At 39.9% G+C, this 27,237-nt stretch overlaps 1 protein-coding gene across 3 annotated transcripts in view; it reads left to right on the top strand.

Annotated features, from left to right (window-relative positions):
- Positions 1-27,237, top strand: part of NHSL1 (NHS like 1) — a 238,000-nt gene that overhangs the window by 113,295 nt on the left and 97,468 nt on the right. The window contains exon 1 of one of the 3 annotated variants that reach the window (XM_081293807.1): positions 164-979. The exons of 1 other annotated variant lie outside the window; for it this stretch is intronic. In XM_081293807.1, the coding sequence (XP_081149933.1) occupies positions 778-979 (202 nt within the window). In that variant the 5' untranslated portion in view covers positions 164-777. Of the gene's footprint in view, positions 1-163; positions 980-22,428; positions 22,570-27,237 lie in introns of those variants that run through there. One more of the 3 variants, XM_081293809.1, reaches the window with a different exon arrangement.

Genomic DNA, 27,237 nt, shown 5'->3' with positions numbered 1-27,237 from the left:
TGGAGTACTGACTGTGGAGAGGCGGGGCTTTCTGTCTCCAATGAGGTGCCTTCAGTGGCGGGCAAGCCTATCGTCTTCCAGGGGAGCGCTCCCTCTCTAATCCAAGCAATAGCCATGCAGCCTGTTTTATTGTTTGTGGAGTCCTGCGGCTCTGAGCGCTTCACAGACGGGAAGGAGGGCAAGTGGGCGGTTTATGATTCTGCGCTCTGCCGGGACAAGAGAGCTGAGCCCTTTGCTTTTTCGCGAGTAACCTGTGTGCGTGAACTTTGAGCTGGGGGCCTGCTGGACACTGGATCTTTTTCTCCAGGGTGAGAAGTTACGTCCTTGCGCACCGGACAGCTGGCTCTCTGCCCTTGTGGGTAAAGATGCCTAGGAGAGGCGTAGGATTACAGTTTGGGATGCTAGGGACACACCAAAGTGTCGGAGTGCCTTGGTTCTGTTCTTTACAAAGTCCTGACAAGTGTGCTTCATTTTAAAAGAAATTGTGCCGATATTTATTTTTTATTTTTATTTTTTGACTGTGGACATCCCTGACCTAGAACTGAGTACCAGTATGTGGCCAGGGTAAATTTTTAAAAAATTTTCTTAATCCTTTATTTTTCTTTTTAAGCGGTTGTCAGAAGCAGCCTTTTGCATAATTCCATGCCTGACTCTCGACATTGTCTGAATAAGTGGGAAGCAGCAGGCAATTTGGAGGACCTGGGCCAATTTAAAAAAACCAAGCTTTTTGTTTATCTGGCTGTCCTTTGTCTCTAGTCGAGTTTGATGTGAAAGAAGATGAAAAAGGAAGGCTCTTCAGCTTCCTTCAGACTCAAGCCAAACTCAGGGTCTCTCTCACGTGCTGTGAGTTGGATAAATTTCTCCTCCTTGTCCAGGCAGACAAAGAGGCTGTTTCGCAGTGATGGAGAGCTCTCGGTCTATGGGCAGCAGGTGGAAGCAGATGATGAAAACTGGACATACAGAACCCAGCCCACAAAAGGTGACTTGATTTTTTTTTTTATTTAAGCATTTAAAAGTTTGTTACTTAGAATTATTTATTTTGATCACTGATTTGCCCCATTGGTAGGTGTTGGTTTTTTTTTTTTTTTTTTTGTACTAGAATGCAGCATCATTCATTTATTTACATATCTAAAATGCAGATGCTTCTCCACTAGATTTGCCTTGAGATTGTACACTTCCAAGAGGATAAAATAGCTGTTCTTTGCTCCCAATACCCTCCCTGCCTCCTCTAGATCCACACCTTCCTATGACTTTTGTGAAGTTCAATGGAAAACCACCACCATCACGTTGGGAATCTTCTGATCTTACCATTTGGGGTTAGAACAAGGAGAAACTGCACTGAGAAAACTTTGGGAGTCATTAATAGTTTTTCTTTCTTCTAAAAAAACTAATGAGTTACATGAATGCATAAATTAGACAGGTGTTGGGATATGACAGGGAGGGGAATAAACATACAGGAACTTACCTTTGATATCTTGGCCAAAAAGAGTTTTTGGATTTCTATTAAGTTCCTTTTCAGACCAAAGTGTTGGTTTCTGTTCTCAGGGTTAGCATGCCCCCGCCCCAAAGGTAAAGAAAGATACCAGGTCTGCTGAGAGACAAGGAAACTTTCCATATTTCTCACCACTACCCTACTTGGTGTTTAGAATCTCTGAGTTCTTCCTCTTAGCATGTTTGCTATGGGGACTGAATTGTTCAACTCTAAAACTGTTTCTCCATTGGATGCAAAACCTGGTGGGGAAGCACTATTTAAGTATCACAAAGGAGCCCAAGCTAGACAGTCAGAGTGATTGTGTTTCCCCTGTTCATCACATTCTTCCCATGCCAAGAGAAACCTTGGAGAATCTCTCTCTCGGACCTGTTCTTCCCCTTCTTTGGGGAAACAAAACTGCTGAAATGTGAGAATCAACTAAGCTAAGTATGTGCTTATGGGTGCAGTAATTACACTGTGCAGACTGAGAATTGAGTGCAGTCTCCTTTGGGTAACGTGTGTTAAACCATTTCTGTTTGTCTATTAAACTGTGAAACAGGAGGGACCAGTTAATACTCTTTGAACCTGTCAGTTGTTTATTATGTCAAGAAGGTGGTCAAAAGTTGTTCACTGATACTGAGCTTGAAAACATGGCTTTTTAGTTCAGATGCTGCATAATTGCCTGGTTGGAAGAGACATTGTGTTTTCTGGCTGGAGCTGTGTAGTTTAGTAAGTCAATGAACTTGACTTTTCTAAATCAGGAATAAGCTGTGGTTTGGGAAAATGGTTGGGTTGTAATGTTTGGATCAAGGGTGGATACAGTAGTGCTGTGGTTGCAGGAGGGTGTAGTTTTGATTCCTTTGGCTTCTGCTGAAGGTTGCTTCTTAGGACTTGTTTTAAGTCAGCTGCTGTCAAGTTTCTGTTAAAGATTGTGTACATTCGAGCTAATACCTTTAGGACTTCCATTATAGAAGGTTCATCTAAATTAACATTAAAGGGAAAGAGAATGAATTTACATATGTTAGTTTTAGTTGGAAAATGAAGAAAGTACTGCACGCTTGACTTGGAGAAAATAAAGAAGTCATTATAAGAAACAGAGGCAACTTGTAAAATGAAGGGAGGACTTGTTTATGTAACAGTATGAAAGGTTGTGCCATTGATCCTTTCATGTAATGGGATGTAGTAGCCTCATGAAGATAAATGGAGATATGATACAATGTGTAAATTTATATGGTTCTTAGAAAATAATGAGGTGCAAATAAATATTATTTTTGACATGTGGAGTTATGGGGAATACTTAAAAACCTGTCTGTATATCAAAATTCACAATATTATATTCTGTTTTGCATTTAACTTACAAAAGAAAATTGGCCCTCAACTTTGACATATTGTCTCAGGGGCATGTTATAACAGTTGGTCTTTATTCCATATAATTCTTTCTTTTGAAAAAATGTACAAATGACATTTGTTTACACTAGTGGATCGAAAGAGAAAAAGTCTTTAAGAAAAATTATGCAGATTTGAGGGTTTTTTTGTTTTGTTTTGTTTTCTTTTTGAGAGCATCAAATATGTTGAAACTCTAGCAGGGATTATTGATTGGTGCTATGAATACCTAATGGCCATATTAGGATTTGGTTTCCAATAAATATGCTTTGAAGACATATTGGTCTGATGGGAATGGAAAGCACATCTTTTATATTGGGCTGCCCAGATCACAGGCAACCTAATCCACTTTCCTTTTAGTTTTACTCCCCCAACCCCCTACCTTACTTAAGTATTCTTTGATTTACAGTTTTCTAAAAACCTGCTGCACATTTCCTTCTCACACATTCAAACACTACCATCAGGCATGGCGAGAAGTGGGGCAGCTGTAGGCTGACAAGTCAGGCCTGCACCTGTGGGTTCTGGATGGCAGAAAGGCTGGTTCTGCAGCCTCCTGGTGATTTCTCCCCCACCTCCAGGAGCTGCTGCAAGGCCTGTCTGCTTGTCTGTTCCCTGCCCATTGTCTGTAAGTGACACCGGTTTGCACAAGGAGTCCCAATGAATGAATCCCTGCTATCAGGGTGGATAGACAGTTGTATAAGATACAGATTTATTTTATGAAACAGAGTCTTTTTACAGTGACTTTGGTTAAGATTAGAAGTGGCTAATATGCATCTTTCAAATACACTGCTTTTTCTGAATTTAAAAAGTTTCTAGAAGATACATAGTGGATGTCTACAGCAACTACCAGTAAGCACTTACACTTTTATTTTGTTACAACTCATAACAAGTTTCAGAACTCTCTTGTGTCAACATTTGTACTTAGGAAGGTAATAATGAATTGGGTAAAATCTTAGTGATGTGATCCCTTACAATAGCAGATGATGTTTTGACTTAACCACACAAATCAAGATTGGGAATCAATGCTTTAATTATTATACTAAGTGAATCATGAGCTATTTTATTAGATGCCTGTGAGAAGGGGAGTGTAGTTGTAGATGAGACAATGTGTACTTTCCATATGGAGCTGTGAGGACATTCATTGGGAGTAATAAGAACTGAATACTATGTGCAGAATACAAAGACATCTAGCACATAGGCCCTGAAGTAGAGTTCATATGTAAATGGAGAAGCGCAGAAGACATCTAATGGGAAATTAAATAGAGAATGCAGGATAATTGTGAAAAATTTTAACTTGAATGGCTTGGATGAGAAGGTCCAGGTCCAGGTTAAAGTACTTTATTTATATCTCCTGAATGTTAGTATGAAATTAAACAGTATTTAACGAGCACTTTCTTTACCAGCACTATAGAAGGTTCCTGAGAAAAACTAATGATTAGTAGTATTTATTCTGTACTTGCCTTTCCTTGCTCACGTATAAAATAAAAAACAGTGGAATAATCATGGGGTATACTGTCACTGAGCAGAGCATGTTTTGTTGTATCCCCAGCTCTCTGTTTAGCTGTGCAGAGGCGTGATTGACGATCTGGAAATTGGCAGGTTGGCAGACAGAGAAGGCAATTGACATGCAAAGCTTTGTTTTAAACAGCATTTTCATTTTCTCCTGGACTGTATCATATGTACTTAATAACATTACCAAATTTGCCTCATTTGAATTTTAGCGCCCTCCCTTCCCAATAATTTCAAAAATGGCCAGAGGTTGGACCGGGAAAGTAGATCAGTGTCAGAGCCAGTGACTAGTATTTGAAGGTGCTGGGTTTGATGCTGAGCACTGCCCCCCAAGAGGGGGAACCAAGTCCAGAGATGGCCCTTGTAAAGTCAATGAATAATCCATACACCAGATCATTAATTTTTGAGGGTGGTAGTTGGCTATATATAAAGTAATTTCACCCTCATCCCCCCCATAAAATAGTTGCAGAAGAACAGAGATACTTGTGCATAATTATATTAGTAATGACTTTAGATATTATAATGGAGAAAAATGGCTTTGAAGACCAAAAGCAGTAAGTTCAAGATCCTGTTTCCATGTAAATAGCTATGTTTTATTTTTCAGTAGTGAAATCATTAAAATTATGGGACTTAAGAATAATTTCTTTGTAGATTTAAGGAAACCTTAGAAACATTGATAAATGTTCTCAAAGAAGCATTCCAAATATGTAAGTAAAACTAAATATTTTTTATTTATTTTGAGGACCTTTCTGTACATCAGAAAAATAGCTAAATGGAGTTTCACAAAAGAGATATGAACAATACTCTCAGTGCAGCAAATATAATGTTTTCCTTCTTAATTTCCTACTGAAGTTGATGTTCTGTGAAAGAGACAAAGAGTGAGTGCCACTTAATATTTTATCTGGCCCACTGAAACTGCCCTTGATTGACCTTTGATTATTTGTTCTTTTGAAGTTGCCACTCTGTTGCCACACTGCCTCTTTTTGTTACAAAAACATCTTTATTTGGTAATTAAATTGTTGAAGTTCTATTGAGATTATGTTTTATTTAATACCCCTCTTTAATTAATTTTAAAAAAGATTGTGAACTTGTTTTGAGAATTAGACACTTAAGATTATTAAAAATAGAGTGGTAAAAGAAGTCACTTGTCAGGGCTTGGGTTTGGAGGTAATTTGTGTTCTTTTCTTTTGAAATGTCTTTTCTGAGTTATGAAAACTTTTTTGAAATTGTTCTTTACAAATAGTGATTTCTAAAATAATTTCCAAGACCCTGTACACTAACTAGGGTTCATAATTCATTTTTTTGGTAATTATTATATGTATTATGTTTCCATATAATTTCAGGGTTTTTATAGGTTTTGACTATAATATTTTCTATCAAATCAGGGTTCTTTTGAAAGTCCAATATTTCCTATCAAGTACTTCAGTTAACTTTAATCTTATTAATTTTATCTCCTTAAGATCTGTTGTGTTTGTAACCACCTGGCTGCCTTCATGGTTCTGGTCTTTATCAGCTCTTTTCTGGACTGCTGAATGGTCTTCTTCTCTTGCTTTTTCTACTATTGTCTCACTTTGATCTATCCTTGAGTCTACCCTGTTCCCAGAGTTATCTTTCTAAAATACAAATGCAATTGGGTTACTCTCGGGGGCTTGTGTTGCCTATAGAATGAAGCTCATATCTCTTCACATGGAGTGAAACCTGTGTGATCTGCCTCCTCCCCCTCCCTTGAAGGTGTATGCAGACTCCAGAGTTTTGACAGCTCAGCACTCTGCATGGTCCATTCCCTCACATTCCCAATCCCTATGCTGGGATGCCCCAGCCCCCTTCTCTGCTTGTTGACTTCTGTGTTAGTCAACTTTCTATCACTGTGACCAAGAATTTGACATGAACAACTTAAAGGAGAAAGGCGGGGAGGGACCCCTGGGATAAAAAATAGCCTCCCAGGGCATATCCCCAGTGACCTTCCTCCAACCTACAGATTTCACCACCTCCCAGTAGTCCATTCAGCTATCAGTGGGTTAATCCGCAGATGAGGTCTGAGTCCTCATGATATAATCACTTCCCCAACCTGTACCTCTGAACGTTGCTGAATTGGGGATCGGGACCTCAGCACATGGGCCTTTGGGGGACATTCCAGCTCCAGACCATAGAATTTCCTTCTTAACCTTCCAAACTCACGTAACAGCCTGGGAAGTCTCCCCTGATCCTCCAGGGCAGAGCTGCTCTCTCCCTCCTCTGTGTTGTTTCTCTGTCTTCTTCCCTCTGGAACTGCATTTGTCATAGGCTGGGTTGTACTTATTTGTTTACTTGCCCATGGCTTGATTAGACTGCGAACTCTTTTATGGCAGACAGCCAAACAAACGAATTCATCTTTTTTGCCCCCAAGGCAAAGTGTTCAGTAAATGGCTGATGAACTCACAGCACAACTCACCCAGGGCTGTTGATGGTGCTGTTTACACAGGCTGAATGTGGGTTCTAGTAATGCTGTGTGCTTAATATCTGGACGTCTTTGAGTGTAGCCAAAGAGAAGATTCACATTTTAGGAATATAATTTTGGGACAGCCTGCTGTTTACCATTGTACCCAAATAACACATGCATCAGCACTCTGCAAAAACCTTGGATCATGGCTGTTTTGACCAAATAGTAAGGTTGACTGTAGTGAGTAGATATGAGGTGTGGAGTGGAGGATGTCCAGACAGATAAGGAGGGACAGCCTGACAGTATGCTGTGTGTTCTTAGCTGGTTTCCCCATTTTTACCTTTGTGCTGGCACCCTACTCCCATCCCCATCCAGGCCGATCTTAACGCAGTAGCATCTGTGATCCCACTAAGCATCACACATAAGTCACGTGGTGTGACTTCCCTGCTTGGAACCCTTCAGTGGCCTTCGTCCTTGGACTCTTCAGTGACGATGTCTTGATAGTATTGTCTAGGACCTACGCCGTCTGCCTCCCTTGCTCATGCCTCTTGATGTTTCATTTCTGTCACTTGCTAATTGTGTGACCTGGTGTGATCACAAAATCTCTTTAAGCTCTAGTTTTCATCTCTGTAAATGGGAGTAATGCCTATTTATCGTTCAGATTGGTAGCAGGTATAATGCACTAACTCAGGCTATGTTTTTTAGATTCTGTGTCAACTTATAAAGTGGATCTGGTTGTATGTACTAGATGAGGACATTGGGTTGGCAATCTCTTCATTACAGTAGACAGTTGAGTCAAAATGTATCTTTGATTTTCAGTATAGAAAGAGGTGGTTTTGAAGTACTTGTACAACCCAGGCAACTCCGGAGGGATGTAATCTTCCAGGGAATTCATACTTCATTGAACATGTCAAATCCTGAAATGAATAAAATACTAAACTGAAAGTCATGTCTAAATCAGCCAGACCACCCATAAATTTTAACAATCACTGATATTTAGTGAGTGCTTACTACAGCCAGACACATAGTGATACCTTGAATGAATTGATCTGTTTAATATGTCTGAATATCATGTGTGTTCGATAAAAATATTAATTGGTTTGATGAGCAAGATAGTTTCAGATCATTTAGAAAGAACTGAAAACTTTCATGTGATGAGACAGAGGCCAAGTATAATTCTTCAGAGAGAAATAATATCAAAATACCTAGGGTATTTAGGGTCATGGAGTCTATGATTTTTGGTTTGAGGCAAAAATGAGAATGTTTGGGGTGTGCTTCTTACCTCTCCTGAGTTTGAAGCTCTTTGATGTCTAGCCTGTGTCTTATCCAGTGTCTGACTCTACAGGTGGTAAGTATTTGTTGTGCGATTACCTGGTCAAAGCTGCATTGAAGAAGACTGCTCTAGGCCTGGCCCGTAGAGTGGCTTGGAGGTTGAGGGTAGACTCAGGTCATCTAGGGCTGCTGTTGCTGAAAAGAGATAAAGGTCTGGTTGGAACGATTCCATAGACACATTAGGAAAGGCAGTTATGAGCCTACAGATTGTTATGTTAGGCTGTCTTTATGAAAGGATGTCACAGGTTTTAATAATTCCTTGATCCTGTAGCAATACCCTCTGTGATTTTCAAAGATACAGTTAAACTTGATTTAGCTTTATGAGATGCAAGTGGCCATTACTTTAGATTTGGTTGGGGGGGTGGGTGTTAGGAATTTAATCCAGGGGCAATTTACCACTGAGCTGTATCCTCAGTCCTTTTTATTTTCTATTGAGACAGGGTCTCCCTACATTGCTGAGGCTGGAATTTGTGATCCTCCTGCCTCAGCCTTCCATGTTACAGGGATTACAGGTGTGTGTCACTGTGCACAGATGGATTTTTTATCTTCTTAATTAAAGAGGATATTTTTGGTGATCACTGTCTTAATAAAGGTGATTGGAAAACCTATGCATAATCAACATCCATATTTTTGTGGACACCAATGTGCCTGGTGTGAGGCTGGAGGAGCCTGAGATAGGTGCCAGGGGTGTTTGGGACTAATTCCCCTCCTCCCCAGCCTGCACTCCGCCTCTTTTCTGGGCCTTCTGATTGAGGATCTCAGGACATTCCCTATCATTTTGTGGCTGACATTTGATGCCTGACTGATTATCATGGATATTAAACCAGCCATTATTTATTCAGTTCTTTACTAAAGCCCATTACTGTGCTGGCCTCCCCACACTTTGGCCATTTAAACACTATGATAAATGGTGAGCACTTGCCTGGCCCAGCAGTTGTAGGAGACCATCTCCCCAGGGGAAGTGGGGTAGATTTGTGAGCTGGGACTCCTAGCTGCTGCTTTCCTTCTACCACTACCTAGTGGACTCATTCCTCGAGTTCAGACTTTGGCACATTTCCCATGTGCCACATTATGTTCTGAGAGCTCCTATTGCTCAGCAGACTCAGTATAAAGCAACCTGGAAGGAAAGAAACTCACTGTGGCATGAGCCTTCCCTGGGTTCAAGATCGAAATAGCTGGAATTGTAAGATTACCTGGAGAGACCTGGCCCGCAGGGCTGATCCTCGAGCAGGTACTTGTTAGGGATGGTGAATGAAGAGGGAGGGACTCTACCCTGCCATTTTCATGCTCTCTTATTTTTGAAAAAGACTATGTTGGGAGTGGTAATGAATGGATAGTGGAAGAAGGTGGTCATGAACTGGAGGGAATAAGCTAGATAAGGAGAGGAGAGTCTCCCTGTCTCTGTTCTGCTGCTTTTTTGCTAAGAGTGTTTGGAGCCATCTCCTAAATCATTCAAGCGTGGTCACATTTCTGAAAGTGCTGCTTGCATGATTAATTGTGCACTTCAAGTATTTTAGGTGTGTTTTTAAGGCACAGCTTAATAAACTTTGTGTACATGGTTGAACAAAGTATGAAACAAGGCTAGAGGCTAACTCTTCGATGGTTGAACTCATTCAAGTGGCACAAGCTGATTGTCAAGTTTGGGTTCAATGTCTGTTTGTCTTTCTTGAAGGAAAACTAAAAGTTACAAGCAGCTGAGATTTCAGTGAACTGCATGACTTAATTTTTTTCCTTATCATAAACTTTAAAAGAGAAAATGAGAATAAATCTATCTTGCAGTTGGTATGCTTCTCTTGTCTCCTTTCCCTAAGGTTCTCTTTCACTTGGTAATTGGAAACGAAGGCAGAAACAGTGTCTGGTGTTCCTGTATTACATCTTGAAATCAACTGGAATTCTTACCTGAGCACAGGTATATGGGTGTTGCTTTAGTCCTGATTGGTCAAGGATTCTGTTACAAAGCATACAAAAGACAATTTGTGAATTTACCTTTGTGGGTGGTTGTGGCTGGTGCTTGGTGTGGTTGCTGGGATTGCCTTGCCTAGGAGTTTTCTATTTACATAATCTTTTTTTCTTCCCCCCACCAATAGAAAGTACACAGAGTACATTGACTTCCTGGAAAAAGAACTTTGATTTCTACCTTAAAGTGATTTTATTACTGAGTTAGTCAGCACACTCTATTCCTACTATAAAGAGATGATTTAAATGCTTTTTTCCCCCCCTTTTAGCTTTGCAAGCCCAGTTCTTTGCCCTTAAATATGAATGCCTGGATGTTCTTTTGCCTTAAGGGTTCCAGTTTGATTTGATTTATAAGCAGGCCTCAGGTGGCTGGTCTCCTGGGTGTCCTTTGGCTGTTTTATGAAGGGTGGGGGACTCTGTCTTCCTCCATTCCTTTGGATCACCAGACTCTGCTTACGTCCCACCCTCTGGGATGTGTTGGTTTGTTCAGTTGGTGTGTGTTCATTCATGTGTCATTGTAACCAGGGAGAGGTGGTGCCACCAACTTGAGAAATCTTGAAAGTCGTGTACAAACTCCAACTCATATAAATTTCAACATAAGTTCAAGCAGTGAATTTTTTTCTCTGGTTTCTGAAAAAGTTGAGCTAGTTTTTTTTTTTCTACAATAAATTTCATTTCAAATGGAGGGAAGAATCTTCTGCAGTAGAACTGTGGTGTGAACATTTATTTTTTTCCTGTGCCTCAAAAGCATCATTACGGTTATTTATGACATAGACTTTCAAAAGTTCTGCTTGTGTCTGGAGTAATGAGTATACTTCTCTTTGGCTCCAAGTCTGCACATTGTCTGTGTATGTACACACACTTAAGAGCTTTGGGAAACGACGTCCCTTTACCATGTGTTGACACGTGTGCTCTCTAGTCTCTCTTGTTTTATTTCTACTTTATTAAATAGAAAATATCAGTCTTGGCCTAACAACTTGATTTTATGACTCCCTATTAGGTCATAACTTTGATTTTGCAAAATATTGCTGTCTGTGGACTTCAGTTCTTTCAGCAGGGTTTTGTGATGCTTGTGCACTAGAGAGTTCCTTCTCTCTAGTGCACAAGCATCACAAAACCCTGTAGAAAGGCCTGGCACACTCCAGGTGCCTTGCGATACAGTGTGATTGGGACTGCATCTCAGAAAACTGCCTGGTCTAAAAACCAATTTGTGACTGTGAGCTTCTAACCATTTATCCACCATAGTGGGTATTTTCCTGAGTTTCCCTCTGAACCCCTTGCTTGGGACCATGTCCATGTGAAAGGAGCAGTCACAGCAGGATGGAGTAATTTGCAATGTGCCTGCCCCAGCACAGTGTTTGTTTCCTCACATCTGGGGGCCAACCCTGGGGGAAGCACATGAATACCACTATCTGGCCAATGTCTGCCTCATTCCTATAGATTTCCCTGTTACTGTGTTTTTTGTGTCCCTTTCACACAGGGGAAAATGAGTTGAGATGCTTGGTCCATTTAACTGCTTTTGAATCTTTGGGCTCTGGACTGTATGTGTTGGAGATTCTATGTTTGAACTAAATTAAAAAAAAAAGCATTTTCTTTGAAACATAAAGTTGTTGTTGTAAAAGACTGGTGGTTGACTAGAGAGGCCTTCCTAGATGATGAGCCTGTGTACTATGTGTTAGCTTGCATAAGATGTTAGCAAAATATGCCTTTCACTTATTGGTTTTTTTCCATGTAACAGAAGCTTGCCTCATTTATTTTTTCTTTTGCATTTTATATTGGTGTATTATAATTGTACATAATAATGGATGCCTCATTTATTTTTCCGAAGTCTACAATAATCTGAAATATTTTGTTGTGAACGCAGTACACCTGTGGAGCTAACTGTAGTACACCTGTGGAGCTAACTTTCAGGTCATGGTTTACTTAGTGTTCACAAACATTTGATCTCATTTTATCATGATGACAATCCTGTGAGATGGGCAGGACAGGTGGCATCATCTCCTTTTACTGGGAGAAGTCAGGCCCTGAAAGATTAAATGACTTGTCTGGAGCCATGTGAATAATATGTGATTCAGAATGGATCTGCATTCATTTCTTGTGACTTAGTCCCACTCTCTTTCCTTGACCCTGAAATAACTCTGCTCCATCTGCAGGATATAATTTAATTTTATTTTGATGCCTAGGAAAGTGTCCTTGAAAAGTCATTGAACCTCATAATAATCTGGTGATGCCCTGATGGCTGCTGAAGTTTGTAAAGATCCTTATTTTGGCATGAAGTGGATCTCCACCTTGTGTCCTTGATCTCACAGGGACTGCTTCATATTGTCCTTATGCAGAAAGGTTTTCTCTTTTTACCTCTGTACTTGTGCTGCCTCTTCCAGTCCCACCGTTTTCTGGTTTGGTGTTTCTAATTGAGACTTGCGGGGAGGGTCTGAGCAATCCAGTTTATTGCAGCCATATTGACCTGAAGACTAATGAGATCCTGAGGCACAATCCCCAGCGTCATGCCCTTTGGTTGGAGGCCATTGTGACCTCCTGCTTCCTGATCTTATTTTGAGTGGTTGAGTTTGTCAGAACAGCGATCTCTTGAGTAGATGTTACTAAAATATGTCAATTTTTTTTTACATGTTTATCTTCTCTTCCATTTTCTTTTCAGCACCATTTAATAAAGTACACATTGGTGTTTCTGACCTGTGGCTGTATTTGGGCATCCCAGTTGTTGTTGTTGTTCTTCTTCTTCTTCTTCTTCCTCCTCCTCCTCCTCCTCCTCCTCCTCCTCCTTTTCTTCTTCTTTTTTAATATTTTTTAGTTGTTGATGGACCTTTATTTATTTGTATGTGGTGCTGAGAATCGAACCCTGTGCCATGCTTGGCATGTGCTCTACCACTGAGCCCCAGGCCCCGCCCCATCCCAGTTCTTTTTATAAGCATTTTGTTTTAAACACTCCTGTAATCACTCTGGCTTTGCAAAGAGGATGACCATCTACTGCTTCCTTGCCCTTCAGAAACCAGTATAGCTTTCTAAGCTTTGGCTTCACCCACATTCTCTGATAACGCCTGAGTTCTCCTTCTGTTGCTTCTCCTTTCTCCTCTGCTATTTGGACATCAAAAAATTGACTTGGTTTTTACACAATTTACATTCCTCCCCAAGTTTTCTACGTCATATCTTTCTTCATATCATCTACCTTAAAGAAGTCAAGAAATGATGAAATTAAGACCTGTTTCTATTATTTAAAACTAATTCTACCCCACTAAATACTTTTGGCCTACAGCTTCAGACAACATTTGCTCTTCATTAATACAAATGGGAATTATAAAAAAAATGACAGAGAAATCTGAACCGAGCCTCTGGTTTTTCATGAATTTCTTAATAAACCGCTCATATCCCCATACACAAAATTCATGTGACCTTTTAATAGTCCGTCTCAAAATGCTGTGATCCTCATTTTGCATCGTGGGCCCACAGTAGTTGCTCAATGAGTACTTTGATTTATACATCAGAGAGCTGCAAAAAATGTTTAAATGCAATTTAAATTAATTGAAAGCAGAAATTAAAATCTCTGTGACTCAAGAAATGAAGCTCAGAGAAAAATAACAACTTCTAAAAACATTGTCATCCTTTCTCACATTGCCCCAAAACTGGAGAATTGATCCAAGATGCTCACTTCTAATAGGAAAAGCTTTTGGTGCCCAACAAAATTACTCTGTTTTGGTTATAAAATCTCAGAGGCTACAGCAATTTCAGAGATGTCTTTCTTTTCTGATGAAATGAATATTCAAAAAATTTCAGTTTTGTAAAGTGTTAGGGCTGGAAGAAGCCTCAGAGAAAACCTGGCCAGATCCCTCATTGGACAGATCAGAAGTGAGGATCTGGACAGATGAGGTAGGCTGCTCAGACCTCAGGACCCAGGGGTGCCCACTAAGGCTCTGTCCTTAATTCCTCCCTCCCCTCCTACATGGCATTGAAAGTATGTTCTTTTCTATTAGTTTCTTTAATTTTGACATTCCTGACTGCTCTATGAAGGTCAAGTGACAGATTCCTTGGCTGACCTGACAGCAGATTTCAGAAGCATTTGTTTACTCTGAATCACACCAAGGGTTTCCCAAGCAGATGCACAGGAGACAGGCGACTTACTAATAACCGCCATTGGAAGCCAGAATTCATTCTGCTTCTAAAGAATGGAAGGGACCAGGAGAAGGAGCTGCTGGGCCCCAGGCTGCACTTTTTTTTTTTTTTTTTTTAATGAATTGAATGAAGTCCCTAGAGATAGTCTAAGAACTTAATAGAGCTGTCAGAAGCACACCTGCCTCAAAAGAAGAAATAAATGCATCTTTAAACTTCAAAATCAGTATTTTGTTTTTGACATATAACCCCCCCACACACACACACACCCAGTGGCTTCTAGATTTATTGTAGTTAATAGCTGACTTTGCAGAGAAACACTGGATAAAAATAGAACACAAGTAAATCTCAGCCATTACCATAAGCACATTTTTAGGTTACTTTTATTGGAATTTAAGTTCACTGCCAGTAGGTTAGAGAGAGAGGAAAGAGGTAAAACAGAAATTAAAAGGGCAAGGGCTCAGATCATGCTTGGTATAATCAAAGAGCAGGATCAGGAGGAACTGTGTTTGTGGCAGATGTGGTTCTCTGTGGACCTTGTGACTCTGTGATTATCATGCGCTGCGGCATGCACTCCACCCCCTGAAATTGGTCTACCAATTTAAAGAATGATTTTCTTACTTATTTTTAAACTCCTAAGGACAAGGGAAAAGACTGGAAGGACCTAACTGCTGTGGTTTCCTCAGACCATTATCATCATAAATCCTATGGGTCCTGAAATAACTTCCCTATGCCTGAAGTTTCAAGCTGCCTGACTGCTCAGGAGATTTGGCAGTTGAAAGGGAAATGATTAGCTCTTCCTTGACGTGTTGGCATCACGGTTAAAGTGGGTCAAATGTCGGTGAATGCGGTGATTTCAGTAATAAACCACCTCTTTACAGAAATTCTATAGTTCTTTTCAGAGCTTTGAGTTTTTCAAATATATAGTTGGCTTCAAAACAAGATATTTTAAATTTTTAAGTCTTAAGTAATTTAAATGTTAGAGTACTCAGTTATCTATGCAGACATCATCAGGAGTCTGGACATTCTAATTGGGACAGTGTATCTTCCTATTCATATATTAATGTATCTTTCTTTTTACCTTTTTGCTTGATGATTAAAAATAGTTATATTCCAGAGCTTGAGGGTCCTCCTGCTTGACTGGTACATGAACTTGAATAATTCTGATCTGTAGAATGATTTCTCTTAAGAATGATTTAGGATGGATGGTGATTTTGTGAGCGGAAGAGTTGCACCTGTTTCTATAGTTCAAGGTTAGTTTCCTCAGATTATTCAGATGCTTAGGAGAAAATGATACAAATGACCTTTTTTTTTTAGGTTAGTGGTTTTTTTTTTTTTTTTTTTGTGGAGGGTCCTGCCTTTGATCTGTGTTTAGAGGAGTCAGTCCTTCAAGGAGCACATGAAAGCATGAAAGTGCTGTTGAGGTTATTTTAATGTTCTTTAACCTAGATCCTCCAAAATAGATATGTTTATATTAGGCACAGTGACAATTGCAAAGCTTGTAAGAATGGTACCTAGACTAATGATTTTGGTTTTTCTCTTCTATAATGCATTTCATTATAAGTTCACTAAGAAAGGGGACTTGAGGTCATGATTATAACATCTTTTGGTATCCTCCCTCCAGCTGGAAATACCAACATCAATATTCTTGTAATAGATATTTCCAGAAAATTTTTTTCTTTATTTTCCACTTCCATCATCCTTCAAATATTTAATTCAGGCAGAATGAGCAAAACTGTTTTTTGAGCTTACTCTAGTCAGCTTGCCTGGTGAGAGAATGCCATGTGTGTTTGTATTTAAAAAATGAGCCTCCTTAGACTTTTAATCTTTAAAGAAATGATTTATAAAACTCTCACCTTGGAGTTTAGCTATTAATGATTAGCGACTTGTTTATTTGTGTTTTTATTTATTTATTTGCAGTAATGGGAATTGAACCCAGGGATGTTTTACCACTGAGCTACATCCCCACTACCCTACCCACCCATCCTCCACATTAAACAAGATTTTTTTTGAGACAGTGTCTTAGCTAAAGTTGCCCAGGCTGATTTCAAATTTGCTATCCTCCTGCCTCACCCTCCTGAGTAACTGGGATTACTGGTGTTCACCACTGTACCCAGCCTTATTTTTTTTGTTTGTTAATTATTTTAAAATTGTACAAATTTATGAAGTACATTGTGATAATTTAACACATGTAAATACTGTCAGTGACTTAATGGGTTTTAGTATAGATATGTGTGTGTGTGTGTGTGTGTGTGTGTGTGTGTGTGTGTAAAATAGTGATTTTAATTTATGTAATATGTTTACTACTAATAATCAATATGCTATTGTAATCAATATGTTTTGGGATGCAATAGTGAAATAATAATAATAATTGTATGTGTTTATGCTACAGACATTAATCTGGTATCGTGTTCCAGGTACCTCTCAAGGCATTAACAATGAAGTGTAATAAGAAAGCCCCTGTGCTGAGGGACTCTCAATCTGGGTGGGCAGTTGTGTCACTGTGACCGCCATGTGGGTAGAGCACTGTGCAATGTCATGCAAGGTTGAGATTGATTATACTGCTCTAGAGGGGCCTGGTCCCTGGAGGCTTTGGAGGAATAAGGTGGGGGGTGGGAGAACTGCATTTCAGACAGAGGGAATCACAGCCTGATCCAAGACAGCAGGGCCCGAGACCATGTGGAATATGGCACAGGTCCTGCCACAGGGGCCGCTAGGTGCAGAATTTGGTATTTATATTTTTCTTGTATCTTTTACACAGGCGACTTCCCCCCAATGGAGGGAAGGTGCAATCAGAGTAATGTAAAAGATGCAGTAGGTGTGGAAATGGATCAGCAGGTCAGATTTAGAAAGGAAAGAAAACAAATGGCTACTGAGGTAGCAACTTTCCAGCTTGAAGAAACATCTCACCTTAAAGCACTAGGTGTGGAAGCTGCTCAGGGCTGGGTGAAGGGCACAAGTGGCAAAGACTCCTTTGTGCCTCTGCTGCCTGTGAGTGTCCCCTGCTTCTGCCTGAAGGTGATGGAGGTGGTGGGTGGGGGATTACAGACCAGGCAGCCTGCTCCAGGTAAGAGTGTTCAGAAGATGCTGAAAGATCACCTCAACTGGGAAGCCAGCTCAACTTGGAAATTCATAGTCACTTTCCCTGGGAAGATGGAACCAGAAAACCCCGATGGTTATTTAAGGAAAAACAAGAAAAAAGTAAAAGTAAAGAAAACAAATCAAAACAAAACAAAAACTAATTTTGGGGTGTTCGGAGAGCTAGGATTCCATGAATGAAATTAGACAAAAATTTCACAGAAAGGAATCAAATGAGGATTACTTTGTTGGTCATGGTGTCAAGAAGTCCAGACTTGGTTGTGAAGGAAAAAAAAAAAAAGTCAAAATTACTTTAAGAGCCTGTTCAGGAGGGCAGAACTCTCAGGACTCAGGGAGGAAATGCAGTGACATGAGTGAGTCCACCTGAGGCCAGATACCATAGAAGAATCTCAGTGAAGTATTTACTGGTCTCCTTGGAGCTCCATAGTTGGCTTGTGTCCAACACAATATAACCCAGGATCCAGGTATTTGCTGAGAGAAAGGAGAGAGCAAAGAGTATGTATGTTGCCCTTGGGTTTAAATAGGTCAGGCCTGACTCCAAAGTGCAGAAAAATCAAAGAGGACACAGCTTTAGGTCATTTTAGGAGGAGGAAGTAAAACAACTGATTTCCAGACTTTTCTGCCTAAAACAGTGGCCAGAATGGGGAGAGAAGTAAGGCAGCCAGATTTAAACTTGCCTGGGAGGGGCCAGAGGTATAGCTCGGTAGTAGAGTATGTAGCATGCATGAGGCCCTGGGTTCAGTTCCTAGCACCAATAAATAAATAAACTAACCAACCATCCTGGGAAAAAGTAGTTAACCAATTTAAAGTTACAGTGTGTAATTCTTTCCCTTCTTTTTCTTGGGCCTGTGGTGGTAGTTATAAATATTAGAAAAACAGACTGAGTCCTCTTTTCTCTGAGAAATTCAGAGTTTGGATAAAGCCAGAGGTATTGTCGAACAGTAGAAGACTGGAAATAACTAAAAGTTGGGAAAGATAATATTAGTTTAAAAGGTCAGAAGCTCACCAGAGTGGATCCATTCTCAGAGAACTGGCTAAACTTGGTCATTTTCTTTTTTTCCCTCCTTGGTACTAGGGATTGAACTCAGGGGTGTTGTGCATCTACATCTCCAGTCCTTTTTATTTTTAATTTCAAGACAGTGTCTTGCTAAGATGCTAAGATGCTGAGGCTGGCTTTGAATTTGAGATCCTCCTGTCTCAGCCTCCCAAGTTGCTGAGACAACAGGTGCATGCCGTAGCACTTGGCTAGTCATTCTCATCTTTAAGCCATCAGTGGTTTTGCAGCATCTTCAGTCTCTTGCCATACAGAGGAAAATGAAGGCACTGGTGGCTGGAAACATGACTCTTAGCCTCAAAGCCTTCTTGTGCTTCAAAAACCTGCCTAGAGATACAGGCCTACTTTCCTTGATGTGTACAAACCTGTGGATGGGCATGGAAAAGACTTTTCTCTTTTTGTCTGGCTTTTTCGGTAAGAGGAAGAGCAAAGATACTTGGGGAGAAGATAGGGTTTGCCTATTTTTTTCTTATATAATTTTGTTTTATGTTTTGCCAGAAACAGTGTAGAATTTTGAGCTGATTTACACTCCTTACTAATTCTATGTGTATGCAAATTAATTCCTAATTTATCTTCATCTCCATTGTTTTACTGAAATAAAAATAAATAAAATTCTAGTACACAAGTGAAATAGCACTGGCATGGTTTAGGAGACATAATTCTCTGGAAATTTTTGGCTGTAAGCGTGGGTGACACTCCCTCTTGTAGAGATAATAATGTTAAACTTTAACATGATGCTGGATGTTGTAATCTCACAAGGGGGGAAAAGTGGTTGCCGCCCCCGGATCATGGTTGGCAAAGGCAAGACCTTTGTCCTGTGCAATGAGCTATAAATTCTGTGCTTATCCATCATCCCTGTCTTGCTCCCTCTATGCCAATGTCCATGTATTTATTTTCTAATCTCAATAGCAATGACAGTGATGGATAAAATCTTAATGGATAGTTCTTTTTTCCCCAGAATTTGAACACCACGACGTTTCATGTTTTATTTCTCAGATGTATTCACAGTTGTTCACTGGACAAAGATGAGGGGTTTTTAAACATGCTAGTCTTCAGTGTGACACTAATAAAAACCCATTCTATTTCTGTTGGTTGAGGTGAATACTATTAAACTTTACAGTTGGTGATACCTATAATTTTACTAATTTAATGAAAAATGGTGTTTGTGTTGCTTAGGAGTGCTACATTATAGGAAGTTTGTTTCCTCTCAAATAAAAACATTTAGAACAGAAAGTACAGGTTTATGGAAAAAATATTTTAAACCATGTAAACATAAATTGAATGTAATTTAAAAAGAAAAAAGTTACTCCCCTTGTCTCATAATTCTTGTCTTGCTAAATAAACGTAAATGCCTGGTTTCTAGGGCTGTTGTAACAAATGACCCAAAGCATGGTGCCTTAAAACAGAGACATTTATCTCTCATGGTTCAGGAGAACTGAAAGCAAGGAGTCAGCCTGGTCTCATTCCTCCCATGGTCTAGAGGACACACTTGGTAGCCTGCCCAGCTTGCAGTGGCTCCATGTGTTCCTTGCCTGTGGCAGGATCATTGCAGTCTCTGCCCGTTTTCCCAGGATCTGTCTGTGTTTCTGTGTGTCCTTTGCCCTCTTATTAGGAAACTAGATTTAGGGCCTACCCTAATTAGTATCATCTCATCTTGATCCTTACCTTAATTATATCTGAAAAAACCCGTTTCCAAATAAGGTCACATTCTGAGGGTAGACATGAATTTTGGGTGGACACTGTTCAGTTCACTACATTAAATTATAGATGCTTTAACTTGGTTAACAAGAGGAACTTAATGAGATGGTAATAAGCAAGAAGTCATCATTGACCATTATTAGTTTTGCGCTTTCTTCCTTTGTATCACATTGAATTATGATGATTATTCCACTCCTCTTTTTCTTTTCCTTCTGGTGCTGGGGATGGAACCCAGGACCTCATGCATGCTAGGCAAGTTCTCTGCCACTGAGCTCTCTCACCCAGCTCTTGCACTAAACTATGAAAAGGCAGACTCTCTCTCTTTTTTTCCTTTTCTTTATTGTCTTTTTTTTTTTTTTTTTTTTTTTTTTTTTTGTACAGGTGATTGCTTAACTACTGAGCCACATCTCCAGTCTTTTTGTTTTGTAAATTTTGAGACAGGGTCTCCAAGTTGCTGAGGCTGGATTGAACTTGCGATCCTCCTGCCTCCGCCTCCAGAGGTGTACCACTGTGCCCAGCCAGACTCTGTCTTTTCTTGAGATCTGACATAATGCACCTAACAGAGTGTAGTGTGTTTATATCTGTTCACACCCAAAAAAAAAAAAAAAAAAATTAATGGAGCAGAATGGAATCTAGGAGGTCAGTCCTTATTTAATTTTCACATTTACTATAATGAGTTGCTATAGAGACCAGCTAGATGTGATATGCATGTGACTAAATTCAGATTCTCTTTATTTCCCAGTCTAGTGTTCTTTCCAGCATATAGTTACTTTACTAGAAAAGGTTTAAACTATGAGTATTAATAAAGTCCTATTAGACACATACTCTGTGTATAAGCCTGTGTTGAAAATATTATCTCCAAGGTAGTTTCTTTTTTCTCTGTGTGCAATTTAAAAAGTTGAGCATAACTCACAAGAATATTTTCAAGAATATCTTTGCAGTTTATACATTACATGGAAGGTCACTCAAGGTAGGAGAGGACAGAGAATGACCATGGAGAAGGTCACATAGTGAGATGGAAGCAGGCCAGTCAGGTACCTGGGTTTTGATCTTGATGCCCCCCTACTTAGGTGGGTAAAGCACCTCATGGTGACATGAGCTGTGAAGTTCTTCCCAGTTCTGTTCTAAGAGTTACTATCACAGTTGATGAATGCACATTTTAACTTGCTTTCATCCTTACTTGCTTCCAGCCAGGGACTTCTTATGTTTGCTTGTGGTCATAGCAACTAGTGCAATGACTTCCTCATGGTGGGCAACTTATTAACCAAATGCTGTTGGTGATGCAGGATGATGGGGAGCAGAGATCCAGATAGGATAGGCTGAACCAGATGTCGAAAGCCAAAAGAGCATAGAGCATCTGTACTGTGGAAGCAAGGATGACAGCCACACCCCAGCACACAGACAGACAGGTTGGTTCTGAGTCAGTTTCCTGCATCCTGTGGAGTCCAGAGGAAGACCTGCAGCAGCAATGGGTCTTGTGAACAATGGCCACTTCCTGCAGCCAGGAGACTTTCAAGTCTGTGTGGGGAAGGACCACAGGCCCTTCTGGGTTCAGATGGCACTTTCAAACTGGTACCCCTGGAATAATATTGGCAGACTAACTCCCTTCTTTCACATTTAACCCATGTGAAAGAGTTTACAGTCTAGTAGCCTTGAGTGAATTTAGCTCTCCAGTGGTAGAGAGGATGGAGGGGGGATTTAATTGTCTATTATGGCTACAATAGAGTTAGAAATTCATATATTCTAACACTGATTCTTTTTCCTCATTTGTAAAAATGGCAATGCCCTAGATATGACATGCCTCACTTTTTTATCCTAACCCTCTAGTTTATAAACTGTAGTAATAGCCATAATGATGAAAGCACTTATTATATAGCTCTTACTGTTTGCCTAAAACTATGTGAGTATTGCACATATATTCACTCATTTGGGTACGCTCAGATAAGTTTGCAGTTTCATATTCTAATATGAATAGTATTCTAATATGAATAGTATTCGCTATGTACCAGTATCTGGGTGGTTGTATTTAAGAAAAAGAGAGCTAGCATGCCACAGAAAAAGAATAATGGGGTCAAAGAATAATAAGCCCTAATTAACAGCAAACAGTTGAACTGCATCGAGTGATTTCTTTTTTGTATTGTTGATCACATGAAGAGCTACATCTGCTGCAATGGAAAATGCTGAGAGATAAGCACAAACAAATGGGCTTGTCCTGGTGCTGGTCTGGGTTGGACAGTATGAAGAGTGACTGCGGATGCCCAGCTCCCCTCCCATTCCAAGAGGCTCCCGGACTGATTCCATGGTGTGAAATAACGGAGGAGAGATAGGGAGGTGTCAGCAGCCCAGCCCAGAAAGCTGGGGATTGGGCAGTGGCTTCCTGTAGTAACAGGCGCTGGCCGGCCGCCCGCTCTCTGGCGGTGGCTGCGGAGGTGGGCTGGGAGACAGCTGTGCCTAGCCCTGCAGGCTCCATCGACTGCAGAGCACCAGCCCCTCCATGGAACTGCTGCAGAATGTTCTGCCTGAAAGGTGAGGGGGCTTTGGGTCCATTGGGGAAAATTGTCACAGACCATCAGAGTCTAAATCTCAGCGCTCCTCCCAGTACAAAGTTTGAGGGACTTTTTTTTTTGTAAGTATGGAAGTAAAAAAGTCATTGTTCTTTTTTGTTGTTGTTGCAAACAGGAAGAAAGACCTCCAGCTGGGGAGATGGAATTTTCTTTTAGAAAGGATATTTCTCTGTTTGAGTGGTGTGTGTGTGTGTGTGTTCTGTCATAGACAACAGTTGTTAAAAGTTTAGGATAACAGAGAACTTTTATGTAAGACTGATAAATGTAGGAATAGTTTACAGCTGTAGGATGAGCCCTATTAGAGAAGTTTTCATGTCATGAGTTGTTCGTGTACAAAGTTTGAGTAGAAGGGAATGAAGGAGTCCATCGCTTTAAGCTTTAGTATGTGAATTCAGAAATTAAAGTAATTTTACTGTAGAATATGCTTCTTGTTCTAGCTACATATGAATTATAGTACTTCCTGAGTACAGTAAGATGATGTATAATGAGTATGTTTAGTGATTCCCTGATGTGTATGCTCTCCTTTTAGGCGATTATTTTTTCTTCCAACTTTATTTTTTTTTAACTTTTGTCACAATGTGATTAATTTAGGCATGTGAGAGTGGTTTTCTATGAGATCGTTGAAGTGAGGGACTTAGGATGAATTTCCCTGGAACTTAAGTAGATTATTTTGCTCATATCTTTCAGTGTATGTCATTGTGTTGAAGGGAAGCTCTTGACCGCGTTGCAATTTTTGGAGATAAAGTGGTCCTGGCGTGTTTGCACTGTCGATTGCTCCTTTGTTCTCAAAGTTTGTTAATGAGGATCGACATGGATTCTGTTGTCTTAGCCTTTATGGTTTTAACCCTAATTTGATATCTTAATACTCTCCTGAGTCATTAATGTTATACTTTGAGCTGGGGATATTTGTTTACAGAGTAGGTACAAGTTGATAAAATCAAGGGTTAAGAACAAAAAGGAAATCACATTTTTTCTCCCTAAACATTAAATTAATTCTTACTCTAGGGAAATGACCTTGGATATATCTGAAAAATAATTTTAGATGAAGGGAGTTATGAGTTCTCTTGAAATGTTCTTAAACCTTTTTTTTTTTTTTACTCCTCAACAACAATGATAAAAGTTTAACTTTGAAGAGTCAACAGCATTATTGGATAGAAGTGAATGGTAACAGTGTAATTTCCACGGTGCAGTTGAAATCATTATGATCCAATGATAGCTCAAGGTTTTGGACTTTTAATTGAATGCAGGTGTGGAGTGGTTATTGGGTATGACTTCTGTAGCATCCACATATTTTCTCCACCCATTCCTTTAACAGCAATTTCACTTTATGAAATAATCTATCAATTTCGTGGACTCTTGGTTTCCATAGTAACTTAGGAAATTTTGGAAAATTAAGTGCATGGCATGTGATGACAACAGAGTACTTCCATGCTGATGTGTTTTCTAACCTGGAATCTACATACTGCTCAAAGCCCACTTTCTGATCTCCCAGCAGTTAGGACAGACTGTGGACATTTTATTGTCTACCTATGATTTATAGCCTCTTGGATTACAATTATAATTTTTAGGTCATCCTTTGTACTACCTACTGAGGCAAACCCTAATAGTTGAACACAGCTATTAAGAGTTAATACTTGCTGATGGCTGGTGTTCTTACTTTGGAAAAGAGGTTTTCAGTTGTTGGCCTGTTTCTATTGCTACCCCAGGTCCTGGGGGCTATTGAGCTTGTGATTGTGGTTAGCATTGGCCTTAAAGGAAACAGGTTGCCCTTCTTTTGGCTTAAATCATGTTCCTGCATGTTTCTTGTGGTTCTGAAACAAAACATTCTAATCAAGATAGCTTCTTACATTGATTCAGGTTTTCCTTTTCTTCATGAGACAATTTTTTCTCAAGTCAGCATTTTGCCAATTTGGTGCTTAGTGAAGTGTCTTTATAGATGGCACTGGACATGGTGGCACACACCTGGAATCCCAGCAGCTTGAGAGTCTGAGGCAGAAGGACTGAAATTTCAAAGCGAGCCCAGCAATTTAGCGAAGCTCTAAAGCAACTTATTTATACCCTGTCTCAAAAAAAAAAAAAAAAATGGTAGGTGGGGGTGGCGCTGGGGATGTGGCTTAGTGGTTGGGTGCCCTGGGGTTCAATCCCTCATTCATTAAAAAAAGAAGAAGAAGAAGAGGGAGGGAAGTCATCTTTGTCTTTACTGTTGCTCTAATATCTGCTACAGCTGCAGTCACTCTTTGTTGTTGCCATTGAAGTATCTCAGAAACATTTTCTCCATCCAAATGTATTTTGTTGGAGCAACATCTGAGCCCCCCGTCCCTGGGAAGATGTTCTCTAAAGTCCTGCCAAAGTCCCTATGGTTAACAGAGGCATGGTGTACTGTCCCTTCAAAGTATAATCAATGATCCATTGTGGTCTGAGAAAAGGGTTTTTGGCTAATCAAGTAATCTGATTAATAACAAACTACCATGTGTATATAGTTAATACATACCCTCGGATTATTCACACATTAATATACAATGTTTTTACCACAAAAAATACATGGAACATAATTATTTCTAAGATGGTTCAGAATGTAAGTTTCATTTTTGTTTCTTGTTTTTCTTTTCTTGGTGGGGGCCGAAGTCTCACTGTGCCACTGAAGCTGAACTTGAACTTGTAGACCCAAGTGATCCTTTCACCTCCTGAATAGCTGGGACTCCAGACAGCTGTTGCCAGAGCCAGCTGAATATAAATTCCTTAATTATAGTACATCATCTTCATCTTTATAAATATTACCTTTGCAGTGCTTTTCTAACTGTGGTAAAGACACTTTTAAAAATTTCTAATCCATCACAGACTTATACTTCATAAAACTTAAAATCATGTGCTTGAGTGATATCACCACAATGTCATAAAGCTTAGAGAGCCCTTATATATTCATCTCATTTTCTACTAATTTTCTTGTAGAATGGTAGCAAAGATTACTGGTTCTGGTTAGTAGACAAATCTGTAGTAATTTTCTAGAGCCGTCATAACAAATCCATACTAAGTGAGTTGCTGATGATGGAAATTTCTTTCCTCACAATTCTAGAGGCTAGAAGTCTGAAATCAAGGTGTGGGCTCTAGGGGAGTCTTTACCTGGCTCTTCCAGTTTCTGGTGGCTCCAGGTATTACAAGGCTTGGTGCAACATCACAGCAATCTCTACCTCTGTCTTCACATGAACTTCTTTCTTGTGTTTCACTATGTCTCTGGGTCTGTGAGTCAAATGGCTTTTTTATAAGCATACTGGTTATTGAATTTAGGGCCCACCCTAATCCAGTGTCTCCCCTCACTTTGCCTGATTATATTTACAAAGACCTATTTCTATGTATGGTCCTATTCTGAAGTGCCAGGTAGACATGGATTCTGGGGGGACACCTTACATACAACTCAGTATGCACAAAGTAACATGGACCAAGCGTCATTTTATAGGAGGTATGTCTAGTGAGGAACTGAAAGAATGACCTTCCACCATGCTGCTTTACAATACATTTGGAACCAATAGCAATACAAGCTTAAGACAAGTTTGTATGGAGATGGGTTGAAATCTACCCCTTATGACCCGTCATGCAAAAGAAAATGTTGCCTCTTATTTCCTTTAAATGATCCAGTTTCCTTCATGAACTCTTATCCTTCTGAGAGGGGGGAAAACAAAAACAAAATTGAACTCAGCTCACTGCAGTCAACTCAGTATGAGCCAAAACTTTCAATGGTTGCATTAAACAACTCAGGCTGTTGGATGACTCAGGCTTTCAGAATTCTCCTGCTTATTCTCCTTCTGAGTTTTAAAAATAAGGTAGTATTTTTAAAAATGATGTTCCTATTAATATGGAAAGGATTAATACATACATATTTTTGTGCTCTGTTTTATGAGCTTCGTGGACCTTAAGTTGAATTTAATATTGAATTTTCCCTGCCCTGCTTCTGCATTTTCTCTGGGTTTCCCCTTGCCCCCTTTTTTCTTTTTTGACGCTGGGGTTGTGCTCAGAGCCCCCACAGATGCTAGGCAAGTGCTCTACCTCTGAACCACATCTTCAACCCTTCATTTTAAAACTGGTTTGGGAATTTGAAAACTGGTTTGGTGTTTCTCAGCTTCAGTGTGTCTTCTAAGATCTAGAAATATAGTTTCATGGAGCAGGAACGTGTTGAATTCTGTGGAGTTGGGTGTGTCGCAGCTGCCTGCGTGCTTTGCATGATAGGGTCCTGTCTATATCCTTTTCTGCTTCACAAGTTACAGATTTAGGAAAGCCTTTGGGTTGTCTAATAATAGCAAAGAGTTATGTTGGAGATTACAGCTAGGAACAATCTCAGGCATGTGCTTCTGCTCCCATAAGGGCAGTTCATGGTGGACACTCTGCCCCCCTTCCTCGGTGTGCACCATGCAGACAGTGCAGGCCTCTTTCCAGTTGTTTCGTGTATGTTGTGTATGTAAAAGAATTCCTTAGATTCTTTTCTTGGCAGCATTTGGGAAATAATGTCAGGAATCAGAAACAGATTTGTTATTTCTGTGCTGAAACAAGTGTATTTTTCAAGTGAGCTAGAAAGCCACATTTGTTCTGGAGGGTTCCTGGCTCCTTCTTAAAGCTGCTAATAACCTGTCAAGTAAGC

This window comes from Spermophilus citellus (assembly GCF_964194105.1).
Source record: "Spermophilus citellus genome assembly, chromosome: 5".
NCBI classification, from domain to species: Eukaryota; Metazoa; Chordata; class Mammalia; order Rodentia; family Sciuridae; genus Spermophilus; species Spermophilus citellus.
Note: the sequence above shows the minus strand (reverse complement) of the source record. Positions and strands in the feature narration are given on the sequence as shown.